This window comes from Zingiber officinale, chromosome 2B (assembly GCF_018446385.1).
Source record: "Zingiber officinale cultivar Zhangliang chromosome 2B, Zo_v1.1, whole genome shotgun sequence".
Classification (NCBI taxonomy): domain Eukaryota; kingdom Viridiplantae; phylum Streptophyta; class Magnoliopsida; order Zingiberales; family Zingiberaceae; genus Zingiber; species Zingiber officinale.
This window is the reverse complement of record NC_055989.1, coordinates 63,845,612-63,873,606: the sequence shown is the minus strand read 5'-3', so window position 1 is coordinate 63,873,606 and position 27,995 is coordinate 63,845,612. Positions and strand designations below refer to the sequence as shown.

Genomic DNA, 27,995 nt, shown 5'->3' with positions numbered 1-27,995 from the left:
TCTCGCTATCCTCCTTCCTCTGCTGCTTCTATCCATTCACCCTCTTCCTCCCCTCGCCACCAATGGCGGTTTCCTCTCCTCTCCGGCGAGCTTAGATTTCATCTCCGGCGTCATCTGCGTCCTCTCTTCGCTTCCGCTGTGAGCGTCGCCGAGTTCTTCAGCTCATGGCGTGCTAATCGAATCCCCCATTCGCTAATTCGAGATTGGCTACTCTGCGATTCCTAGATAAGTTGAAGGAGCGGGCGGAGCGGCGAGTCGGTCGTCCTCATGGCGCCCAAGGGCGGTCGAGGAAAGGGCAAGGGCGAGCGGAAGAAGAAGGAAGAGAAAGGTTAGTGCAAACAAACGATCTATTTCTCCTCGTTCTCTCTCTCTCTCTCTCTCTCCCCTTCCGTTTGATTTCGATTTGATGACATAAACTGTCGATCGATTTCTTGTTGTTCTCGCCCAGTTCTTCCTCTGGCTCTGGACGTCCGGGTGAACCTTCCAGATGAGTCTCATGTCGTTTTGAAGGTCGTCTTCTTCTTCTTCTCCTCTCTCTGCTTAATTCGCATTCAGATTTGAATTTTGAAAAGGTAAAGACGCAAACACCGAGATATTTCTGAACCTCAGCCGGATCGAAAATATGCTTCTCAAGAACACTTGATTCCGCGATAATGTCGGCGCTCTGCTATCGAACAACGAAATCAAAATTAATTTTCCCTTTTGTAAAAAAAAACAAAATCATTTAATAATCCTCCTGCGTGAATCATTTGCAGGGAATCTCCACTGACAAAATCATCGATCTGCGGCGGTTGCTCTGCGTCAACACCCTCTCTTGCAGTATCACCAATTACTCCTTGTCCCATGAGGTAATTAAATGCATTTTTTTTTATTTTATTCTCTTTTTTATTTCTTATGAAATTCAAAAAAGTCGGAGATTAATTGGAAGTACATAGGTAGCGTATTTGAGAAAATCACTTAGGAAATTATCAGAAAAGAAATTGAACGGTCGATATAATCCGTTTGACGGAAGACGGCCTAGTTGAACAAGCATTACATATCGTTGTTGAACAAAGAGTAATAAAAATTTATATTTTACATAAATATGCTACGGTTTAAAAAAAAAAATCAATGCCAATCAAATCAAATGCAAGATTATATATTTTTTTAAAAGTTATCAAAATAACATTTCGTCTATACCTGAAATAACCTTTTATATTTAATAATTTTGATCAAAATTGTATCACTTTAAACCAATTTTAATCAAAATTCTTTCACCTTGAAAATACACTAGGACGGATCCGGGGATTAGAATTGTCATAGGTAATAATTTTTCTTTTTTGTCAGACTTGAAGATCCGTCTTTAAAATACATGAATAAATGTTGATCAAATTAGGCAAAATTATTTTAAAATTAAATAAGAAAGTACTTTAAAGCACTGTTTTTAATAATTTTTGAAAAAAATATATATTTAAATAAATATTTTTTCTTAAAACTAATATTCATACGGAGCACAAGTACCATCGACGTCTGGAACCACATCGTGTGGCTCTCTTGATGTGCATCACGTTTGTTTGTTGTGGGAATTAATTGTGTTTAATGAAGTCGTGTATAGTCTCTTTCAAAGTCTTTCTTTTATTTATGTAGAAGGTCCCCTTCATGATCTACACAGTCACCTCACAGTACGTAGAGATGTAAATCAGAAAAATCAAGTAAATCATTACATATATGAAAAGGTATTTTCATAAATTTTATTGAGAATCGATGCTTCTTAATTTTTACAAATCTACCAACTCGATAATGGCATGTAACTTTTTCAAAGTCTTTTATAGTCTTTCTTAATTTAACAAAATAGTACTATCGAAATTAATGAATAAAGGGGAGTTTTTTTTTTTAATCAAGATTGACAATTTTTCTTTTATATTTTATGTTCGGGTAGCATTTATGATAATTATAGAAATAACACATGAGTAAAATAATATTATTATATTTCACTTCTTAGTCACACCACGCTTTTTAGTTGTATTTTACTGTTCGATAAGAGATAATTTGACAGACAAAAAACTTAAAATAGTTCATCGAAGAATCAGATTAAATTAAATTAATCAGAATCATAATGGAATGTTTTCTGATGTCAGCAGACAAAATGTTTGGATTTTATTTATATAAAATTGGAACTTTGCCCATGCACGTGTAATTTGTCGTACCCTAAACTTGGAGTAATTGAATTTCTTATATACCGTGCTGTTTTTCCTTTTCAGGTGAAAGGATCAGACCTGAATGAGTCCGTGGATGTCGTAGCTCTTAAACCATGCACTCTCACATTGGTCGAAGGTAATTCAAATATGAACATTCGAGTAATGATTATCTATAGTTAGAGGCGTAGAGTTGTCAATTTAGTTGGGTTCATCATTTAGCCCTTTATGTTAAATAATTTAAATATATTGAATTTAAATTTTATCAATTCATTTAAAAATATATATAAATGGATCAGCATGTGGATTACGGATCTAGACAGACCGATCTGTAGCATACTTGAGTTGGTTTAAAAAAAATCTAAAACTTAATATTAAAGTGAAAATTTTAATGGACTCATGGATCGACTTGCCTAATCTATAACTTAAACTTAAACTTAAAAATTCTAATATTTTTTATATTTTTTAGTAGACTTGTGAATTGACATACCTAACCCTTGATTTATCTTGGGCTGGATTAAAAATTTCCAAGCTAAATCGACGGCCCGACCTACCCTAGTTCATCAAATGATGAATTTTTGACGGACCGTTCCATCCCGTCCCGTCCCATACTCCATATGAAACTCTATTTGTAGGCACACAAAATGCCCTTGAGATGTATAATGCCAAATGCGTTCTAGTTTGGCGATACCTCTCGACCATCCATTAAATATGCAAGTTTCTAATTATTGTTAATTTTGAACTAAAGTGGGAGGCAAGGAATACTATCTAAGAATGAAGTCAATTAACTACTTCCCGCGGACTTCTTCATTCAAGAAGTAGTTCCCTCTCCTTTGCCACTGTTACATTGATGGGTGTGAGAGTCGGCTTTTCCCTTGTCTCAACCGTACCTTAGGAAATATATTGTTACACTAAAATTAAGATAATTAAAATTAATAATAATAAGAAGAAATACCATGAAGATAAATAACAACATAAAAAATGCTAACACACTTCATTAACATGTTTAAAGACTCCATTCCACTTCTATACGTCCCTTCATAAGGATATTTACAATACCATAGTTCTTTCGAGCTCCAACCTTTAACCTTGTCAATGCCGTTAATGTATTAAGTTAACTTATGTATAGAGATTCCAAAAGTGTTTCTATAGATTTGTACCAGCTCAAAGCTCCCGAAAGCTTTTATAAAGAGCCCGGTAATGATTCTGTTTTGCACGTCTCTAATCAATTATACCAACCTCTAGTCGAATAATCAACAAAATTAATTGTATATGTATACAATAAATGCTGTCTGAATCATAAAAAGAACATCATTTTTCATTAATCATCAAAATAACATCTCCCCTTAAATTTGATCGGTCTAAGTAATCATATATTATAGCAGTTATCAACTGTAACTATTATAGTAATGCTGTTGATTTAAATTGAGCAAGATCTTACCTATGCAAATATTGTAAGATTTATAGTTTATTTTTACTTTTTTTTTACAATTATTTTTGACTGTGTTTTTAGGTGTTATGTGTCTAAACACCTATCATTTTATTTTCAACCATTATCCTAGTAAACTATTTAGAGTAAACATGCCATATTATTTTATGAGTTAAAAATTATTATGTTATATTTTATTAATAATTTTAACCATGTGAATAATTAGGAGATCCAGGATAAAAAATTTTAAACACTCAATATATGATGGCGATTTAAAATATTGAGGGGACTTTTTAATAAAATGGGCAGAGGACTACGACGAGGAGCGTGCCATCGAGCACGTGCGGCGCCTTTTGGGCCTTGTCTCCCCCACCACCTGCTTTGGCCCGCCTCCGCCGTCGACGTCGCCGTCGCTGTCTCCGAGTGATGCCGCCTCCGGTACTGAAAAGGATGGGAAGAAGAGCCTCAGAGGCCCTGACGCTGCGGGAACCCGGAAGACCTCTTCGGAACATCAATGCCAAGGGTCACCAAACTCTCCCTCATCCTCGCCGCCAGCCAAGGATTCGTCGGATGATATGGAGGCCGAGATGAGTGGCGCTTGCCCTCGGCTGGGAGCCTTCTACGAGTTCTTCTCGCTTGCCGATCTCACCCCTCCCATCCAGTGTGAGTTTAATCTCTTCCCTACTTGAATTTAGAATCAAGCTGCTTCCTTTTTTGTTTTCTTCGGCCTTTCTATGGTCGATTACTATTTTGCAGTTATAAGACGGACGACAAGTCTTCGGAAGGATGAATGCCCATCCTACGACCATCTCTTCTTCCTCGAAGTACGTATATTTTTTCCCCCTAACATGCTTCTCTGTTTCGAATGATTTGATCCATGTTCATTTCGTTATTGGGCTAGGTGAAGCTATGTAACGGGAAGCTTGTGATCATCGAGGCTTGTGCTAGGGGATTTTACAGTCTCGGGAAGCATCGCGTCCTTTGCCACAATCTTGTCGATCTCTTGAGACATCTCAGTAGAGCATTTGACAGTGTCAGGCTTTCATCCCTTAACAGATTATATTTGATCTTCAATAATTTTTCTTCTACTTTATTCATTCCTGGCAATTAGCTGAAATAACAATGCTGGAGATTTTTCTCCCAAAATAATGCTAGAACAGTTGATTTTGACAATTTTTAACATATTGTGAGTTATTTCTTATGCGTTAGTGTTACTTCTAACATAGTCATCATCCCAATGGTGTGTTCTTTGCAGGCTTACGGGGATCTCATGAGAGCCTTCATAAAACGTAATAAGGTTGGTTTATTTTCTATCTTGGTAGATTCAAGTTTTTTTTCCCTAAAAAGTTCCAAGGAAATATTTTTATCGTTTCTTTTTGTATGTTTTGGTACTTCATTGTTCTAGTTCCCTTTCCTTTTTCTGAAATGATGCACTATTACTTCTTTTCATATCAATTTGTTGTATGATTAAATTTGTGACTCACAGTTTGATTGTGGTGTCCTCTTCATTTATGATACAAAATATTTTTCAATGTGAATCTTGACCAAAAATAAGCAAATCATCAGGTTTTCATACATAATTATGTTTGAGAATCCCTGAGTTTGATCCGTAGCTATATCAACTTTATTTCCCTGTTACTATAATGTGCCTGATTACTGTTCGGGACCTCTTAAAATTTAGCTGACTCTCATTTTGAATTATGCTTGCAACATTTAGACTGTAGCTTATGTACATTTTTTTATTATATGTGTCAATCTTACAATTTACAATGCTTTATTTTAGCCATGGATATAGTATTGTCATTCTTTAGCTACTCTATCATCTCATTTCAGTTTGGAAATCTTCCATATGGATTTCGTGCAAACACATGGCTTGTACCTCCAGTTGCTTCTCAATTGCCATCTATATTTCCTTCCCTACCCGCTGAGGATGAAACCTGGGGAGGGAATGGAGGTGGATGTGCAAGGGATGGCGAAGGGGAAACTATGCCTTGGGTAAAGGAGTTCCTTTTTCTTAAGTCCATGCCTTGTAAGACAGCAGAAGAGAGACAAATACGTGACAGAAGAGCCTTCCTTCTTCATAGCTTATTTGTTGATGTTGCAATATTAAGAGCTACTGCGACAATGAAGCAACTTATGGAGAAAAGTCACGACAAACTTTCACTAGGGGAAGATGAAATACTGCACTTTGAGACAGTGGGAGATTTTAGCATCACTGTCACCAAAGATGCTTCAGATGCAAGCTGTAAGATAGACACAAAAATTGATGGGAGCAAAACTACTGGAATTGATTTCCAGAATCTTATCCAGAGGAACTTGCTAAAAGGAATTACTGCTGATGAGAATACATCAGCTCATGTAAGAGAACTTGTATATTGTTAGTAAATCTTATGAAACTATGCAATTATCTATTTTGGTTTTTAATGTTTGTTGTCAATCAACAAAATTGTGGGTTTTGACTGCAGGATATTGCCACTTTAGGGGTCGTTACTGTGCATTACTGTGGTTACATAGCTGTTGTGAAAGTCAATTACAATGAGGAAAGTGAAGTAAATTTACCTTTCCAAGGTGTTGAAATCAAGGATCAACCTAACGGTGGTGCAAATGCTTTGAATATTAACAGGTTCTTGTCGGTATATAGATGTATTTGTTTCTTTGTCTGAACCCATTTTATATGTTTACATGCCTAATATGTTGAATCTATTATCTGTTGTTTCAGTCTCAGAATGCTTCTTCATAAGAGCCATACATCACGAGAGAAAAGGGATCAAAGCTCAAAACAGGAGGAACTCTCTGAAGCACAAATGTTTGTGGAGAAATTGCTGAAGGAGAGTTTGGTTAAGCTTGAGGAAGAGAAAGCTGGAAGCAATGCCTTCATGAGATGGGAACTAGGGGCTTGTTGGATTCAACATTTGCAGGATCAAAATAATGGCGAGGAGGACAAGAAACAAGCAAGTGGAAAAAGTGAAAAACAAACAGGAGAAACGACCAAAAATGAGATAAAAGTGGAAGGCCTTGGGAAACCTTTTAAAATCCTCAAAACCCCTTCAAAGCAACCACATCCTGATGAAGAGAAAAGTTCAATTGTTGACAAGAATTTAACAACTAAGACCCTTGACGGGAAGCAAAACGTGAGCTTGCCATTCAGTGAACCTCAGAAGGAAAGCAGAGAAGCTGAGAAAGCTTCCATGCTCAAAGATTTGCTACCTGAACCAGCATATACACGGTTAAAAGAATCTAATGTTAGACTTGATATGAAGGTATTTATGGGATAAAGGATTTAGGGTGGCTTTTTTTATGTCAACTTTTTCATTTAGCTAAGAATTCCTGAAATTATCAACCCTAGACATTAGAGTTGCAACAGAATTTTGAGAAAATTTCTGCAATATTGAGACAATAATGCTTCTTTACATCATTAATTATGATTTTTGAGTTTTTATCGTCAATGAAATGTTCTTTCTGCTCAATTCTCAAGCAGAAGAAAAGTGAAAATAACTTTAACTGGAAGTTTGACATTCATGCAAAATTCAAATTCTTGTTTACCAATCAATGTTAATCTCTATGATGTATTCCTTTACTCAAAATATTTAAGATCAGCAAGACTTCTGGAATCAATTTTCAGTATAGCAGAATTTGTGTGCCATTAGATTTCTGTACTCCTATTCTGGCCTTTGATTTTATTTTACAAGTATGTTTTTTTTTTTCACATTTCAATGAGCATGCATCACATGCAAGTTCAGTCTGATTATGCTGTTCTGGGAGCAACAGATATGAATAAAGTATCTCTATTTAGATTTTATTTGATTTTACATGAATGAATTGTATTTTTTTTTTATCTTAAATTCAATTTATGTGGAAGTTCAAAGAAGACATTATCCAGTCAAACTGACTACTTATCTAACATTTAGATGAAAGGTCAGCTTCAATGGTATAGCATTTTGAGGTTTTGGTTTTAGGTAGTGGTTTATCCTTTAACTGATTGGAAATTAGAGTCTTATTGGCTGCAAGCCTGCAACAAGCAACAAGTTGTACTATCATGTGCATTGTTTTGTTAACCTATCTCACTACCATGTAATAGAACTTTTGTGACTTCCTACTTGATAACTAGTCTTTCATTCACAATTACAAATTGGTTAGCCTCAATCAGGTTGCTACTTTGAGAGAACTTGTGTTGCTTACTGTATCTAAAAGTATAACTCATAGGAAGTGCAGAGCATGCCCCTTGTTATCCTGATGTAGTAAACTAATCAGCTAAGTCAGTTTTAATTTACTACTGATAAGGTTAGGATATTCCCAATTCTGGTATAAACATATGGAAGGTCAGGCATTATGGTGATGTTTTATTTCTTGAATGTGTTCAATCTTTACATATTCTCTTTCTCAATGATTTAGAATTCAAGTTAGGGTAAAGAATATTTTCCTATCTTGTGTCCTTCATATCACAAGAGAACAATTTGAAGTATGACAACAAATCCATAGAGGAATAGATAACTTGGGTGCCTTGAGTTTGTCTCTATTAACAATTTAACGCCGAGCAGAATATAGATTATTCTGGGGCGTGAAGTTACAGAGGGATTAAAAAAAAACAAAAGAGAAATAACGAAATAAGAAGTAGCTCAAGATAGGTTTAAAAAAAAAACCTTCTTGAGAAAATAAGAGTGGGAAATAAAGAACAAAAGAGATGTAGCCGTAACGTGGCTTAAGCGAAACATTGATTCAATATCAAAATAACTTGCCCCCAAATATCATCTAAGCATAGGTTTATATAGCTCTTAAAACCCTCAAAAAAATCTAAACAGAAAAATAACCAACTAGACTTATTCCCTAAGATTTAGGATAAATTTACTATCAAGACTCGGTTCCTAAGATTTAGGACAAAATTAAATATAAAAAATAAACTAAACTTAATTAACGGATAACTACTTAAAAAAATCCAATTTTGGATTCTCTCCTGCATCAGTTGCTTGGAGTTGAAGAGAACTCGTCCTCGAGTTTAGGGTGGGTGTATCCGACTCTAGAGCACAATGACTTAGGTGTTTTACATTAAAAACATCGGAAGTTTTTAAATGGTTAGGAAGTCCAACCTGTAGGCATTGTCATTAATCTTTTTTAGTATCTCGCAAGGTCCAATCTTTCGATCTTTGAGTTTGTTGTATTCACCAACAGGGAAGCGGTCACGAGTTAATACAACCCAAACCATATCACCAATGTTAAAAAGAACCTGACGTCGATGCCGATCTGTCCTGATCTTGTATTCGGTGTTGCTTTCTTGAATAGCTTGCTTAACCTGCTCATGAATAACTCGAAGATGCTCGGCCATCTCCTTAGCCTTGGGCCTAGTTTGTCCGGGACGCGGAATAGGGACTAAATCCAGTACCCCAGATGAGTTTCGTCCATAAACAACTTCGAAAGGACTTAAACCAGTGGTCCTGTTCTTTGATCTATTGTTTGCGAATTCTGCTTGAGGTAAAACTAGATCCCATTGCTTCGGTTTGGTTTCTGTGAGACATCTCAGAAGATTTCCTAAGCTCCAATTTACTACCTTGGTTTGACCATCTGTCTGAGGGTGATAGGCGTTGCTGAAGTTTAGCTTTGTCCCTAACTTTTCCCATAAAGCCTTCCAAAATTGACTGACAAATTTAGTATCATGGTCCGAAGTAATAGTTTGAGGAATATCGTGTAAACGTGCAATCTCTTTAAAGAAGAGGGTGGCAATCCGAACAATATCTATAGTTTTTCTGCACGCCACAAAGTGAGCCATCTTGGAGAATCTGTCCACCACAACTAGAATAGAATCAACATTGGTGAGGGTTCCCTTAGATTGCTGACAAACAAAACAACGGTCCACGAAATGAGCTACATCACTTGTTAGCTTGGTCTAATAGAAGTCGAAAGAGATGAGGGCTTATGTCTTGTCTCGGCCAAAGTGTCCTTCGTTATGCAATTCACTGATAATGTGCTGCCTTAAGGAACAGTTTGGAATGCACAATCGTAGTCCACGAAATAGATAACCATTGTGCAAAATAAAGTCGTTGTGAAGTCCATTAGTTACCTCCTGAAATATCTTGCTAAAGGAGGGATCACCAACATACATATATGAGAAAGATCCAAAGCCGGTAACCTTAATACTCATGGTAGTAAGTAGGGAAGAGACTGCACAAGGGCGCATACTCTCACGAGTATAACCTTGTCTCAATAGCTCCACAACTTGTCGTTGTAGTTTTTCAGCATCCTTAGGGCTAACATAGTATGCCGGCTAGTTAGGTAAGATTGACTCCGGAACGAGGTCAATCTGGTGTTGAATGTCTCTCCTAGAGGAAAGTCTCGGAGGAAGGTTTTCAGCCATCAAATTAGCAAAGTCGGATAGGAGTTGTTACACCAAGTCTAGGTCTATTTTATCGCTTTTGTAAGGAAGCAAAGTATAGACCATGTCTTCGTGCTTCATCTTGTTCAAAAATCTGGACATAGAAGGTAGTGTAGAGTTATTAGTTACCAAATCTGAAGGGATTCCATCTCGCCCAGAATCCGAATAGAGTGCAACCACATCAGAAGACCACGAACTCATCATCTTCCTTGTAAGTAGCCTCGATCGTCCTTCTTCTAGATTCAAAAGGAAAGTTGGTAGCTTTATTTTCTTCTCGTAACAAATCCAAGGGGAACATAGCCATGTTGGATGGTACGAGATGATTGTGTCACTGGATGCTCCTGCATCACAATTGAAGATATCTGTGCACCTTTCTCCTATGTTCTAGCATAAATTTTGTAGACAGAATGACCTAGGGACGAAAAAGGAAAAAAAATCCAACATCATTACCTTTCTCCATCTATCATACATCATGAATTTTGTTTTGTTTCAATCATTTGAGAATTACCAATTTTGCATAGTCTTTTAACTAACTTATTCATTTTTTCATCATCAGTCTCCACAGGAATTAACTGAGATGGCAACAAGATATTACAATGAAGTTGCTCTCCCGAAGTTGGTATGTTCATAGGATTGTTTATTTCACATCTGTTGCATGCTTCTTTTTTTTTCTTTTGTTGATGATTTTAACAAGTATGAATTGTTCCTTGATATGTGCTAAAGGTTTCAGACTTTGGATCGTTAGAGCTTTCCCCTGTTGATGGTCGAACTCTGACTGATTTCATGCATACAAGAGGTCTACGAATGCGTTCACTTGGTCAAGTTGTAAGTTACCCATTTAGCTTGAAGAGATTCACTATACTTACATTTTCCAGATGTATTTCACTGCTAAAATTGTTAAAATACATTTTTTATTATGTTCATTGTTCAGGTCAATCTTTCAGAGAAGCTATCTCATGTGCAATCACTCTGCATTCATGAGATGATAGTAAGATCCTTTAAGCATATTGTACGGGCTGTGATTGCTGCTGTTAATGAAACCAGTGATTTGTCTGCATCCATAGCTGCAACTCTTAACTTGCTCCTTGGGATCCCTGATGCTGGACTTTCACATTGTTCTGTTCATGTGCATTCCCTGGTCTGGACATGGCTTACACTATTCTTGAAGAAGCGATATGATTGGGAACTTACAATCTCAAACTATCAGGACATACGAAAGTATGCCCTCTTGAGAGGGTTATGCCATAAGGTAATTATGATTTCACCTTTGGAAAAGTTTTGCATGACATATTGTTTTCCTTTTTATATTACCTTCACTCTTCCTAGGTGGGGATTGAACTGGCACCCAGAGATTTTGATATGGATTCAGCTTCTCCGTTTGATAAATTGGACATCATCAGCCTTGTTCCTGTTCACAAGGTAAAACAACAAAAACTGATTATCAGCTAAAAATGTTCCATGCAATGGAAGGCCTTAATTTCTTTCAAATCTTCTGCAGCAAGTTGCATGCTCATCTGCAGATGGTCGACAACTATTGGAATCTTCAAAAACAGCCCTTGACAAGGGAAAACTTGAAGATGCAGTCAACTATGGGACAAAGGTCATTTTTTTTGTAACATACATTTATGTATTTCCTTCTAAACCAAGCCTTGGTTTATCATTTTCTCGTGCCTTAAAGTGTATATGGATGCAGGCTCTGGCAAAACTGATTGCAGTTTGTGGTCCCTATCATCGGATGACTGCTGGAGCATACAGTCTTTTAGCTGTAGTCCTATACCATACTGGTGATTTTAATCAGGTGCATTTTTACTTTATTTGTGCAACTTAATGTTATGTTTCATGGAATTTGAGTATCTAATTTGTTTTGTACTTCATACTTGTGACTATTTATTAAGATTTTCAACCTACAATCAATCTAACACATGTATATGCATGTGATCTATACTTTTCTTTACCTGCGTTAATCCTTCATTCTCACTATGCATGAGGAGCCAGATATCATGATGAATGCATGTGTCTATTGTATTCTGTCAAAGAGATTGAACATTCATCTGAATAAAAAAAAAATACTGCAATGCTACTATATTGACAACAAGTCCATGGTATCAACCTTTCAAGAAATGGTGAACATGAATTTGTATTTATGCAATTCAGACTAGATCATTGATTTGGTATTGACAATATATAATTCTATTTAATCAAAATAACTCATGCATCTAGTTCCAACTATGGTCTTTGAAGCTGCTTGTGTTTGGTTGGCATTGAGACTATAGGGTCTACACAGCCCCGGTCCTTCGACTCAGGAGGCCCCGGGCGAAATAATAAAATAAGATCCTAAATAAATTTTTAATAATATATAATTTATCTACAATGACTTCTTCTAACATTTTTATTTGTAAAATCTTCTATAATATTATCAATTTCAAAATTTTTCAAGATGTCTTTCTAATACATAAAATTATCAATTTATTTAATTTTTCTTGAGACATTGACAATTTCATATATATTTTTAATAATTTTAATTTTAAAAAACTTCTTTTAACCGATGCTACTGTAACAGACATAATTAACAAAATTCTATAAACAATTACTATATTTGAATAACAATCTACACCTTGAAAAAAAAATTAAAGAAAACAAAAAAAAACACAGTTCGCTAAGATCTGAAAATAAAAAAAAAACAGGTCGCTAAGAAAATTCTGTAATATTTTAGAGAGTTCCCACCTCTGGAATGTGCGGTGGAGATCTGAAAATAAAAAAAAAAAAGAAAATAAGCAAACATCGCTGGTGAACTGAGACCAGAGGAGAGCTCCAAGTGCAGCAAAAGAGTTCTTCTACTTGTTAATAAACGTCAAGGCCTTCGACCATAGGAAGAGCGTGAGCAAAGAGATGATGAGGCCATGGGAAATTAAAGGAAGTAGATGGTAGCAGACGAACTCGGACAGAATCCAAATAGCAGTGGCACCAACGAGTATTCCGGCTAAGATCTTCTTGAGGATACCAAAATGAGTTGGATCGAAAGGTAGTAACGTACCTTGGCCACCGCCGAGGACGTGGTGAACGGACTTCTCCCTGCCGAAGAGGCGGAAGACCTTGGCTTTCTCAGGCAGCAGGCGGCGCCGCACGGCCGCAGCAAGCTTTTCTTCGCTCAGGCGGCGGCAGAAGCAAAACGGAAAGCCCTAAATCTGATTTTAATTACTGATTTCCTGCACTACACCTATTAAACTTAAGCATAATATTTTTTAAAAAAATTTGGACCCCTCAAAAATCTAGGCCCAGGGCCATCGCCCAGGATGGCCCTCCTCCAGGGCCGGGCCTGGGTCTACAGCTTGCTTCACCCTCTTGGATAGTATATCTGCATCCATTTTCAGTCCCATGTGGTTAACTGCACTCCACTTGGTGATTCATGAGTGCCAGAAGGCTTCCTACAAAGTGCATTGACATTTTTGGTTGGATTGGACTTCCATCTTGTGCCTTAACATGGTATCAGTGCCACCTACACTATTGACCTATGGCATGTGGATTGAGTGATCAGGTTATTGCTCCTGTCCACTTGAGGAGGGTGGTTGAAGTGCAAGAGTTTGCACCTCATTTTCCATCCAGGAGAGCAGGATTTGCTCCTATATGGATTCACTAGGTTGATGGATATGCTTTGTGATAGATCTGAAATTTCTTTTCTATTGATATATTAAAGCATTATCAATAAAATTAAGTTTAGGTATCTTGAATATGGACCACTTATATGAGAGAGCGTAGCACATGTGATATAGAATGGTCAAGTGTGTGTTGTGTACAACTTTACATATCTTGATTAAGAGATAAACACAAAATGTTCCATGAAAATTTCCTCTTCAAACCTGAATAATAATGGCTCTGTTTTTTTATCCATCATTGTTATTATTTGTGTATCACTAAAATATACAACATGGTAATCGTTTATGATTCTGTTTTGACACATCACAACTTGTTCTCACATTTTTAATTGGGAGTCCACTGAGTTTTTTTGCAACATTTAGGCTACAACTTATCAGCAGAAGGCATTGGATATAAATGAGAGGGAGCTTGGTTTGGATCATCCAGACACAATGAAGAGCTATGGTGATCTAGCTGTATTTTATTACAGACTTCAACACACTGAATTGGCACTAAAGTAAGATCCAATTTTATCTCTTTTATACTTCATGGATTATTTGCATTCTTCCTAGTGCCAAAGCTTCTCTCTCTGGAAGTATAGTGGACATTTGTATCCTTTCTTACAAATACATGGCTTTAAATGCTGGGTATCATATCTTATGACACATCATATCTGTGTTGTCAATCAGACTTGACAAAATACTTCTTAGCCTTGGTTCATGTTCTGAATAGAGGGAGACAGAATTTCAGTAGTGTTCATTAAAACTTTTGAACTAGGTTATCTGCATGAAATAGTACTTCCCGAGTTATAACACAGGAGTAGAAACCTTAATTTCAGTAAACTAGGATAGTGCATTGGTAAGATATTCTTGATATAGGGCACTGCAAGGAAGAAGTCTTTCTTTGTAATGTGTTGGAAAGAAGTACACTAGCAAACAGAATATTGAAGAGTGTAAGTTCATCAGAAGCTATTGAACTTAAGATATAAGATTTCTACTATGGCAAACAATGATTTATGGTACAAAATCTGCTTGGTTTGAACAAAGATCAGAGCTATACATGTAAATTTTTTTAACTAAACATATTGCCAAAAAGAACCTAGAAGAATGTAGATCCCAATAGTTTGGACTTATTATGAAAGAACAGAAGAAAACTGTATCCTGGCTACAATGAGGATGAAGTCTTTGCCTTGAATGTTCGAGTCAAGTTCTGCTTACTTCATTTAAAGCTTTGCTAGTGTCAAAGGGTTCATTGAACATGTTGATGTCATAGATTCTTTCATTTATTTTGGGGCATTATAAAAGAAAATTAAATGTATCTGAATTTTGGCTTTTTCTTTGAGAAAGTAGATAGCTTTATTCAGATCAAATGACAAGCTATTATGAAGTTTAACAACCATCATGAGAAAAGGAAACTTAAAAGTTAGCACTTATTCTCCGATGGTTGCAAAGTTGGTCCTTTGTCATAAATCTGTGGTCTGCCATGGTTGTCAGATTGCTAGATAAGTTGAATTTCTTGTTTTCCCTTTATTCATGAAAGGAAAATTGTCTACATATGTTGATAAAGGATATTAATAAGTACATTGTCTATTCTTGATGTTTGTCATTATGATCTGGCTTGAATACTCAGTACTTTCGTCATTCTGTTCATTGATGATGTATGGTGGTGTTATGCATCCAGTGAAAGTTGTTATTTATCTACTTCAAGTATCTAGACATAGTTGCTAAATGAATATTCTCCTTTTAGTTAGGTCAATGTCAATGCAAGTGTTAAGATTGATGCAGAAAAAGGTCATCAGTTTTTAAAATATGTTATAACTTGTACCGGCTAATAGATTTCAATAGGTTTACTAAGAATGATATAGGGTGACCATGCTCCAGAACATGTTGCTTACTATCTTCCATAAATTATTTTGTTTAATTGTAATCAGGTATGTGAAGCGTGCGTTGTATCTTTTACATCTCACTTGTGGACCATCTCATCCAAACACAGCTGCTACATATATTAATGTGGCTATGATGGAGGAAGGTCTGGGAAATGTCCATGTGGCACTTAGATATCTTCATAAAGCTTTGAAATGCAATCAGAAGTTACTTGGCCCTGACCATATTCAGGTTTGTTCTTGTTTTTAATTTTTCTCTTTTGTCTCATTTTTTTTTTGAATAATCCGTGTGCACTTACTTTTCATTTGGTAAAACATTTGGTTGATGTAATAAATCCCACAAATAATTAGTAATTACTTCTTTCTGGTTCAGTTGGTACTTACTTTTCATTTGGTGTTAATAGAGCATGGTTCGTAGGTTTAGGTGGTATCAAGAATGGAACTTAAATCAGAAACTTGATCTCCGTCAATACTAGTAGGGTAAATTCATGTTAAGGTAGAAAATTCTCTTCCTTTTCCTTGATTCATGAGGGATAGTGCTGCTCATAATGTGGAATGACCAAACATGACCCATAGGTTTCAAAATGCCAAAATAAGGCCCCTTTCATTTATTTGGGCTAAAATACCCTTCACTTTTGAGGATGACAATTTATTTAAACTAAGCTATTTGGTGAAACAACTTGAGTGGCTAAAGAGGATTTAGAAAAAAATAATAATAGGAAGCAAATGCCCATTTAATAGGTAAATTTAGTGTTTAGTTTTTAAGAAATATAAAATTAGTTAACTCCAATTAGTCAAGTTGTGCAAGTGAAATAGCTTGATTAATTGAAATTGGTTATATATTTTTTTCTTTAGTAATAAATGCCGATCGATTTAAATGTTTTAAATTAGAATTATTTCAAAAAAATGAGAGGGTTCGCATTTTGCGGAAAGAATTGACGTGGAAAATTCTATCTCATTCAGAATGGGAATACCCATTATTATATACAAAAATTACAATAGAAGAGAGAATAGGAAACTAATAGAGAATAAGAAACTAATTCTTCCTAAAGATATCTCTCTAACTAAATCCCCTGATTTCCTACTCTGCTCACAGTTGTTTATTTTTGTACAAGTTGGAAAATTGGTCACAGCTGTTCGGCATAGCTATTTATTTTTGTACAACTGTGAAAACTGTTCACAGTTGTTCAACACTCCCCCTCAAACTAAGAATAGATGTTTTCCATTCCCATCTGACTATAAGATCATGAAATTTAGAACTGTTAAGTCCCTTTGTTAATACATCAGCCAGTTGTAATTCTGAAGGGACATATGACACACACTAAGCGAGTAAAGTCCCCTTGGCTTTGGTTACACCCAGAGTTCTTCATAACTTTTGTAAATCTTCCAAATCATGCCCTCGGAGATTCTTTTAACCATAAAGAGCCTTCCTCGGTTTACATACTCTGTTACCAGTATCCCCTACAAATCTTGGTGGGAGGTTCATATAAATTTCTTCATCTAAATCTCTATGGAGAACTGCATTCTTCACATCATATTGTAGAAGTTGTTAGTTGAAGTGTCCAACCAAAGATAGTAGAACTTTGACAGTATTCATTTTTGCAACTGGAGCAAAGGTCTCCTCGTAATCTACCCCATAAGTCTGCGTATAATCTTTTGTCACCAACCTAGCTTTATATCTCTCAAGAGAGTCATCTGCTTTATATTTTAGTGTGAAAATCCACTTACAATCAATAATGTTCTTCCCCTTTGGCTTCTCAACAACCTCCCATGTCTTATTCCTTTCTAATGCATTTTCCTCCCTCATGGCATCCCTCCATTCGCTTTTTGACAATGCCTAGTCATGGTATTTAGACTCACAATGAATCTTTTGTGAGCTTGTGATAGATGTTTAAGAGAAACATTATGAGATAGAGATAGAGGGTAGAGAGGGTATTTGGTGCATTCTCTGGTACCTTTTCTTACATCAATGGGAAGGTCAAGGCTATCTGTTAGGTTAGTGGATGATTCAGTAGGTTGTAAAGGTGGGTCATATCTTACCATGATCCCAGCATCAAGGTCGGAGGTATGTGGTTGAGGTTCTTGGACTTGTATCACTTCTAGAGCGGTCTTTCTCCTTGAATACACTTGAGGGATACTTGGAGTATCACAAGAAACACTTGGAGGAGACTCACTAGATTAAATAGGAATAGAAGGTGATTTGGTACGGACTTGAGTAGGAGGAAGATCAAAAGCGTTAATGGGTTCAAATGACTCACAAGTGCTATCTTTTGTCACTAAAATCTCCCCCTAGGATAGGACTTGAAAAAGAATGGGGTATGTTCAAAGAAGGTAACATCAACCGAGATGTAAAACTTTTGAGATGAAGGGTGGTAACACTTGTGCCCTTTTTGAGTGGATGCGTAACCAAGGAAGACCCATTTGATGACACAAGGGTCTAGTTTACCTTGAAGTGGATCGTGGATATGGACAAAAGCAGTGTACCCAAAAATCCTAGGAGTAAGTCCATTTGTGGTTTGGAAATGAGGATAAAAAGCGTTGAGGAGTTGCATGAGACTCTTGTTATCTAGGACACAAGAGGGAAGTCTGTTTTTCATGTATGTAGCATTAAGGATAACCTCTCCCTAATATGATTTAGGGACATTGTCGTGGAAAAGAATAGCACGAGTAGTGTTGAGTAAATGCCCAATTTTCCTTTCTATTATTCCATTTTGTTGGGGTGTATAAACACAAGACAAATCATGAATAATCCCCTAGCATTGGAAATAGAAGGGCAATGTTTGGTTAAAGTAATTCTAGCATTATCAGTTTAACGTTTTTGATTTTCACCCCAAATTGATTTTGAATCATCGAGTAGAAATTAGGAATAATAATACTGACATCATAATTTTTGTTTGAGGAGAAAAACCCATGTAACCCGAGTGTAATCATCAATTAAGGAGACAAACCATCGAGTCCCAAAAACATTGGGAATATTAGAAGGACCTCATATGTCACTATGAATTAAATGAAAGAGTGTAGAATTTCTTTTATTGCTAATAGGAAAGGGTAAATAGAATGTTTTGCCAATTCGCAAACATCACATTGAAATTTAGAAACATCAAATTCTTGAAAAAGTTGAGGAAACATGACCTTTAAAACTCTAAAAGAGGGATGATCAAGATGTTTGTGATACAACCAAATGTTATCTTTATTGAAAGAATTGTGAAAGGACAAAGAAATTATTCTTCTCAGGGGATTCAAGGTAGTAAAGACCACTATGTTCTTTAGCAAGTTCAATCCTCCTCCTCAAGTCCTGATCCTGGAAAACACAATAAGAAGGGGAAAAAAATGACATGACAGTGAGTAGCTAATTTTTGAACGGAAACAAGGTTGGCAAATAGTTTTGGCACATGGAGGACGATTTTAAAGATAAGACTAGAGATAAGGTGAACATTTCCAAAACCAGCAATAGTAGCTGAACATCCATTAGCTATTATAATTTTTCTATTACTTCGGCTGAGGTTATAAGTGTGGAAAATTTGAGAATTGAGAGTCTTGTGGTCTGTGGCATTGGAGTATATTATCCTTGAGTTATAAAAAAAAATTGCTTGAGGTATTCATATAAAAAGGGAGTGAGGGGATACCTAAGAGAGTCAAAGAACACACGCCAGACGGTTTATCAAGAGAACCCAATAATCCTCAAAGTTTCTCAATTTCTACATTGTTGAATCCGCCCAGGATTGAGCTGTCTTTAGTATGGGATTGCTTGATCAGGTGTACTTAAGGTTTGTGTTGCCCATCACGACTTCTCTATTCTCGACTTGGTGGTTTACCAAGTAGTTCCAACATGTCTCTTTGGTGTGGCGTGGTTTCTTATTGTAGTTGCACTAAAGATGAGCTTTATTATCTTTAATCGGAATCACACCACACTTATCTTTCTCCTGCGAATCCGTTTTGGCAGCAAGGGTTGGTCCAGCCATGGGTTGGGTCTTGAGCATCACACTTCATGACTTTCCTAAGTAGAGAAATCGCCTCTACTAGGGTCTAGGGACAATATGCAGTCTTTGACAATGATTTGGATCCGGACCCGGATTTAAGCCGACCAAAAAATTATATACACACTCCTTTTCAATAAAATTCTTTAAAACAGTAGCATCTGCAATACATTGCATTTCAATTACTTGGTAGTAATTAAGTTCTTGCCACATATTTTATAAAAATATGGCATATTTAGTGACTGATTTATCTCCCTGCTTAGTAGCACCGACTTTGACTTTGAGTTCATAAGCTTGGGCAGCATTACGGGCTTTTGAGTAAGTGCGGATAATGCAGTCCCAAATTTCATTAGCAGTAGAGAGAAACATACATGTATTTGGTTCTATCAAATCCCATAACCAAGACATAACCATAGAGTCTTCTTCATCTCATGCCTAAAAAATTGGATTAGTTGTGGCCGGTCTTGTCCCAAGGATATGGCTAAATTTTCCTTTGTCGTTGAGATATGTACGAACAACCTGAGACCATTTCAAGTAGTTCTTCCCGTTGAGTCAATTGGAAGCCCGAATACACAATATATTGGCTAGGATTGTTGAAGATGGTTATTTGAGAATTCGTCATGATGAAGAAATGCATAAGTAGAAAAAAGAAGAGAGAATTAGCAATGAAGGCTAAAGCTCTGATACCATGGGGAAAGAATTGATGTAGAAACTTCTATCTCATTCAAAATGGGAATACCCATTATTGTATACAAAAATTACAATAGAAGAGAGAATAGGAAACTAATAGAGAATAGAAAACTAATTATTCCTAAAGCTATCTTTCTAACTAAATCCCTTGATTTCCTACCGTGTTCACACTGTTTATTTCTGTACAAGCTGGGAAAATTGTTCATAGATGTTCAACACAACTATTTATTTCTGTACAAGCTATGAAAGTTGACACATTTTATAAAATTGCTAGGCTAAAATAATTCATTTGTTCAAAATAATTGTTTATCTAATTCTATAAGGAAATCTATAAAATTGCTGGGCTAAAATAATTCATTTGTTTAAAATAATTGTTTATCTAATTCTATAAGGAAATCTATTTCTATTGTTTAAATTAAACATGATTAAACTTAATCAAATTTATTTTATCAAGCTCTTGATTAAAAAAGTTGCTGGACTGAATTTTGAAAAATTATATATATTTTTTTTCGAAAAAAGGATGTGTCATCTAATTAAAATAGTTTTTTTTTAAAATATCAAGAAAGGATAAATTTAATTTAAATGTAAATTTTTTTAAAAAAAAACTGATTTCAGTTACTCAAGTTGTTCCATCAAACTATTTGATCATTTGAATTAATTTATTTTGCATTTTTAGAAATTTTCAAAATAGATTTGCCTATATAATTAAATCAATATTTACTTTCATTTTTTTTAAAAATAATTTTTTAAACAGTTTGTTTTTTTAACATTCAACAAGTCAACTCATTAATTTATTAATTAATTAATATTTTAAATTAAAAAATATATTTACTTGTAAAAGTTGAATAGACATTTACCTCTTTTTTATTTTATTTTATTTTTTTCTTTCTATTTACTCAAGCTATTTCACTAAAATAGCTTGATTCAAAGAAGTCAAATTATTTTCAAAAGTAGAGGGTCTTTTGGTATAATGAAATGAGAAGGGCTGTATTTGGGCATTTTAGAATATAAGAGCCTGCTTAGGCATTCCTCTTTTTAAGGCACTCTATTTGGGCGTGTGGTTATCAGTTTGATGGTGGCAGAACATAGAAGCATTGGGCAAAAATTGTGTGGGTGAGATGGGATGTAAAATCCTCAACCCATCTCATATCTTCCTCTCACCTCTCCTTGGTTGCTTTTTCTACTTGTCCTTTACATTGTCGTCCTGAATGTGGATATGGTAAAGCATGATAGCCTAAATTAAGTGGGTTTTTTGGGGTCTCCATTGTTATTGTACTTTTGTTTGATCTACTATGAAGATCTTTCAAATGAACTCTTACTAACCAAAATCACTTTCCAGTCCATCTGTTGTAACAAAGGTAGATTTAGTTTGCCATAAAAAAAACAGTTAGATTCTGCTGCTCCCTTTCACCTGAAAGCTTGATAAATTTAAATGCTATCATCATTATTCCGTATAACAAGTTTTGCTATTGCATTGATTATATCATCAGACTGCAGCAAGCTACCATGCCATAGCTATTGCACTATCCTTAATGGAAGCATATCCTTTGAGCGTTCAACATGAGCAAACAACACTTCAAATACTTAGAGCAAAGCTTGGTCCAGATGACTTGCGTACTCAGGTAATTTAGGTGTCTTTATGAGGTGATATGTTGTAAAGCTTATTTTCTTTAGGATCGTGTACATCATCAATGTCTGCTTTGTGGAAACTGTTGTTTGGTTTTGCAGGATGCTGCTGCCTGGCTTGAGTACTTTGAATCAAAGGCTATTGAGCAGCAAGAAGCTTCTCGGAATGGTATGCGAAAGCCGGATGCATCTATTGCCAGCAAAGGCCACCTAAGGTACTACAACAGATAGAATAATTGTTCCAACTCTATTGCAGTCATTGAACACGAATATTCTCAGATATATGAATGCACTGCCAACGTAGGTCCTGTCTTGTAGCATTTGCTTATCCTGATTTAATATTTGGGCATTTATCTCTAGGCTTTCCTGAAGGGGTCACCTATGTTTCTTTTAAAAAAAATTAAAATCGCTCCCTGCTTTTTACCTTATTTCTTTTATGCCAAAATTTTATTTTATTTTTATCAGAAATTATCTAATTTCTATCAAGTTCTAACTCATCTTGAAACTTGACAAAAATTCTGTAGAACTCACGTTCATTATCCATCGATCCATAAAAATGGTTGATTTTACATTTTGAACGAAGGCAAATTAGTGGTTTTATGAAAAACTATTTAATTTGTCAGATTCAGCTAAAAAATTAAACCAACATTAAACTAATTTCGATGAAATATTTTGATGAATTTGATTATATAAAGCTGGTTTGGATGTTTTGTTAAACAATTATATTTTTTTGAAAAAAGAAATCTGATTCTACATAAGAGGGATAAACAAGAGATGCACATTTTTTATTAAAGAAATAAGAAGGGGGTGCCCCCAATATGTCTCAGATAAAATAGAGAGTGCTCCTGAGATAAATGTACTTTTTTTAATTCGAGAGATATGCAACAAAAAATTCCTTCAATTTTTGTTTATCTAAGAAAACTTGACTGGTTATGTATTCTGTTGGGCAGTGTGTCTGATCTTCTTGATTATATTGATCCCAATCAAGATGATAGAGCAAAGGAGGCTGAATTATTGAAGAGGAAAAATGTGGGTTTGAAGGTCTGTTGAAAGTCATCTTGTTTTCATTCTTCAATGAAGAATGATTATTATTATAATGCTTAATCTCTGCATAATTCAAACGATGGCTTGCCAAAACTGTGTTGGTTTGTTTTAGTACTGGTTTCAATATGCTCTTGTAAAATAATGGATATTTGTTTGGTATTCACACTCATCTAGTTATTGATAACATGAACATGCATCTTCTTTACCATGCCCGCCTTTCTGATGAGCATCAAGAAGATAAGCTTGTCGCATAGCAGCATGTTTCTTTGCAACATTTTATTCATAACAATGACAGTCCAACATAGGAGTATAATTGCCTCATGACAGTTGGATTTTCCTGTGTTTGAACTTTGAATAACCTAGATCCCTAGTGTTGTACTTATAAAGTAATATTACAGTTTGCCAAAAATAATTCTTGAGAAACAACATATATTCAGCCATATTCAATGAAAATGACCTTGAAATACTACAAAATTACGATTTAAGAAGTGTTCTTAGATGAAAGTATCATTATTATTTATTAATTTTGGTCAGATACTTATTTTATTTCTTTGTTCCAGAATAAACTCTTATAAAAAAGTTTGGATAAATGTTCAATGAAAGTAACCTTCAGACCTACAAAATTTTGACTTGCGAGTGTTCTTAGAATAATGTATGATAAATACATCATTCATTTAGGTCGATGCTTATTTTAGTTCTTTATTCCAGAATATCCTCAATTTTTTTTGTAAATAATCTTGGATAAATACTGTGATGAATATTCTCAAATTGTATGGTAAACGGCCAATTTACCCTGGAATTTATATTTCATGAAATTTGACTTTACCTTGTTTGTAATTTGTTTCAATTCTAGCAATTCAATTTCCTACTATTCAGGTCAAAGTGCTATCTTCTCAAAACTTGAATGTCGCTGATTCGTCATGCCAACAACAAAAACAAAATCTTGCATATGATGTGAAACTGGTGAAAGATGGCATTCGCATTGTCGATAATGAAATCGCCAATGCAGGTCGTGAACAAGCTGTTATTGAAGCAGTTTCTCAACAGGCTAAATATGAAGAAGTTAGCAGAAAATCATTAGCAGGTCCTCAACAATTTATGGAGAGAGAACAGAATCTCAATTCATTTAGTGAAGGTGTAAGGGAGGCAAATACAGAGGTAGAAAATGGTTGGCAATCTGTTCAAAGGCCAAGGTCCACTGGAGGGTCATTCCACCGAATCAAACATCAATATACAAATATTAGGAAATCCTACAATTACCAGATGAATAATGTCCCTAACGAGATGGTGCAATCAAAGATACAATCTTCTTATTTGAGCAAAGGGTATTACTTGCTGAGAAAAAGAACTGTGGTTCCTGGAAATGTCAATGAGGATGTTAACATGAAAGTTCAGTCACCTGGAACCAAGTTTAGTCAGAAGGTATACAGGGCTGTCACTTACAGGGTCAAGTCATTGCCTTCATCCACCAACCAGGAGAACTCGAGTAAACCTGGGAATGCTTCTGAAAGCATGGCAGTCATAGATTCACAGTCATTCTCTGTTCACAATGATAACCAGGAAAATAGTATCTCTGAGCCTCACAATCAATTGCTTCTTGGTCTATGTAACTCTCCATCATACAAAGATGTAGCATTGGCGCCTCCAGGAACCATTGCCAAGATACAGAATAGGAAATCCCTGGAGGATATGTCATCAAAACAAGAGGAATTTGTTGGAAGCAATGTACCAGAAGTAAAGGACTCACTTCCATTTGTGGAACATGAAAATTCTACTATGCTACCTGAGATATCTAGCGTCGCTAAGGAGGACTTGGCTAAAAAGGAAGAGGTTTTAGACACAGTTGGAAATGCTGAAATTGAGAAGGAAGAAGGAAGAAAGCAAGATTGTGAAATTTATAGTCCTCTAGAACTTTTATCTTCTGTTTTGGAGGTGGCCTCTAGTGGGAGCTTGCCTACCAATAATAACGCTGTGACTAATGTGCTTGATCATGAGATTCACGAAGTTCAAGAAAATGTCGATTGCAGCCTGAATTCACCTAGAAATATATCTGCGGAAGCATTACAGTGTTTTATCACTGCTGAAAGTGAGGGAAATAATGAGGAAGCCTCATGTAGCATTGCTCAAACCACTTCATACTCTAGTGTCCAGCAAGATTTCGAAAAGGTTGACAATGACACCTCTGACAAAGTTTGTGCCACTGATTCAATAATACAATCACAAATTAGTATCACCGACGGGAGAGAAATCCCCTCCAAAAAGCTGTCTGCCTTTGCTATGCCATTTAATCCATCTCCTGCCCCAGTACTTGGTCCCATTCCTGTAAGTATTGGTCTTCCTCCTAGTGGTACAATTCCTGCAGTTGCCTCGTGGCCTTTGAGTACTAGCCTTCATGCTACACAGACAACTGTGATCTCATCAAGGTCTCCCATATGTAGCTCACCTCATCTTCCTTATCCTCCTTCTCCTAGGCCTCTTAACATTCTTCATACCTTCCCAATAATGTATCCACCATACACCCAACCTCCAGTCATTCCCAATTCCACTTTTGGTATGAATAGCAATATGTTTCATGGAGACTGTTATCCATGGCAGTGCAATGCTGGCCAAAATGTACCTGATTTTGTACCAGGATCATGGTCTGGAATCCATCCAGTGGATATTTGGCCACCTGTTGTAAGTTCTATTGCTGAATCTATATTGGCACCAGCGATAGGATCTGAAATAAGGACTGGCGTCAGCACAAGGTCTCAGTCGGATAACAATAATGAAGAAGGAAAAAGGACTGAAGAGAGTGATGGAATTACTGAGTTAATAAATGCTAGCAAATCACTGGACGTAAGCTGGATAGAGAAACAAGAATCAGAAGAGTCCCAAAGTAACATAAAGGCTGGTCAACTGAATTCTGAGACTGTTTTAAGAGAAGACACACAGGATGACAGCACAACAAGTGTCAATGGAAGTAGCAGAAAGAATGAGAACCAGGGGAGGTTTAGCTTATACATCAAGGGTCGACGTCGACGTAAACTGACATTAAGGCTTCCCATAAGTTTGCTCAATAGGCCTTATGAATCACAGTCCTTCAAAGTTATTTGTAGCAGAGTAGTAAGAGTAAGTGATGTGGCAAGGCCAGAAATTATGTCTTCCAGCGAAAATACTAATGCCAGTTAGTCACACAAGAAAGAAAATCCATCATGACTTCATATGCTAACTGGCTCAAAAGATTTTCTTATTCTTCAATCAACAAAAGGAATATGTTATCTTACAGTTTATTGGAATTCTTCTGTCACTGCTTTTGATAAAGAAGTTGGACCAATTTTGGTAGATGAGATATTGAGATAAGAAGGGTTGTATCATCTCATTGTCTGAGGCAGGTAATTTATCTGTTAATGATGTTACTTATCTTCATAATCGCGCATAAAGCAATAATGCACTTTTTGTTTCATTGCATTAACTTAAATCAGAAACCTAGAAGTCTCTTTGATATTAACCAATGGTGATTATACCCTGGTTCACTATTCTATTAGGACATGAGACTAAGATTTAGAAATTTAAAATTTATCTTAAACTAAGAGTAGCCTGCTCATTTTTTCAGGAGATGCATACACCTTGGTTCTGTATATTGTAAGTTGTCCAATGTTCAGCCAACTTGGCAAATAGTTGAAAGCATCAATAGACTTGATTATTTGGCTATTATTAGTGAAAATTATTTCATTATTTAGGACAAACTTTCTTAGTCAATTCATCATGAAATGGCACTTTCACCTTATTTCACTGAATGAAATTACCACATTTTTATGGTTGCCTCATGTTTCAGATTCTTCTTTTTTCCTTCTTGGCTTGTGGTTATTAAACAATTGTCTGGTTGTCTGACATGTAGGATTAATTCACAAACTTTCCTGTTGCAAATGACTGATTTCTGAAATGTTACCATTTTGTATTCTAATTCTGGTTATTTTCTCTCCTAATTGTCTCAGTGAAGATATCAACTCTAATTCTGTTCTTGTAATATCCAAGTCAAGTTTCTGTAAACTCGGATCAAAATTATAGTAATTTCCATTTGATTAATCTACATCTTCTATTTAGGTTTCTGTCCATATAATGGTACGTGCATGATGTTTCAACTTTTCCTTTTTCAAATATTTTGTATTCTTCAAAGTTTTGTAATACCTGTGGCTAAGTTATATTCCAGAGTTAGATCTAGAAACTCGACTTCATTTTCAAACTCTAGGAACACGTCTTCTTGTCACACTTCCAAATACGCTTTGCTTCTGCACTGCTCTAAGGGTAGTTCATTGTAACCTCCTATAAATTATCATTTTCATGTATTTGCAAAATTGTCCAAGATTTTAGTGCCAAGTTAGTAAAGGAATCATACTGATTAAGGGAAAAGTTTTCATCATTTGTTTTAAGGTCAGAAGATTTTGCATTCCTTTCTGGTTGCGTTTAAATTGTTCTAGTGAGAATGGAAAGCCAAAAGCTTACCTAAGAAATATTTGGTGGGATAGTAGCAGTATCAGAGATGAACAATTATGTACATTAGCAAAAGCACAATGGTTAGGAAGTTAATTAAACCAAAGATAGAACACTTTAGTCGATCGCTATGGGAGTTCTGAAACACTGATCTGAAAATATGGTTTTACTCTAATTGCTCAAAACCACCTAAGTACTCGTGTTGTTTTGTTTCTTCCTTCATTATGCTTGTTTGGTTTGCTGCCAGACTAGAATTCCAGCAAACTTCACAGGGAACTACTCACTACAACATTGTGTTTTTTTATTTGCAAGTTTTTGGAATCTCTTCTTTGATTACTTAGCACTGAACAACATTTAGGGCATTCTGGAGATTCTAATCTGAACCGAAAAAAAAAATGCTGAAGTTTTATTTTCATGAAAATCTACAGGGGATGCTGAAAATTTCCTCGTACACTGGCGACAAAGCGAACAAGACAATGACGAGATGTGGCAAAAGTTACTTGAGTTTCCATTCATGCACTAATTCTATTGAAGATCTGCTGTTTATTGTTAGGTAGAACTTCATATCACTCTGGAACTTATTTTTTAAATTAGAGTATTTTGTTAAACTGATTTTTTCACATCACAATAAAATGTTCCTTTAATGTTTTTATTTCATTAGTCAATGTAATGATGAATAATTTGATTTTGATTTTAAATTGAA

General features: G+C 35.6%; 1 protein-coding gene across 1 annotated transcript; it reads left to right on the top strand.

The window, feature by feature from the left end:
* On the top strand, positions 1–27,944 carry LOC122045710 (protein TSS-like). The gene is made up of 24 exons (XM_042606047.1): positions 1–328; positions 449–510; positions 756–848; positions 2,241–2,313; positions 3,913–4,266; positions 4,360–4,427; positions 4,505–4,636; positions 4,859–4,900; positions 5,437–5,961; positions 6,069–6,226; positions 6,323–6,863; positions 10,524–10,586; positions 10,691–10,792; positions 10,899–11,216; positions 11,294–11,386; positions 11,466–11,567; positions 11,661–11,765; positions 13,984–14,117; positions 15,531–15,714; positions 21,640–21,771; positions 21,878–21,990; positions 22,726–22,816; positions 23,696–26,193; positions 27,721–27,944. The coding sequence occupies exons 1-23, from the start codon at positions 268–270 to the stop codon at positions 25,988–25,990; spliced, it is 5,841 nt and encodes a 1,946-aa protein (XP_042461981.1). The 5' UTR covers positions 1–267; the 3' UTR covers positions 25,991–26,193; positions 27,721–27,944.
* Positions 27,945–27,995: the final 51 nt, after the last annotated feature.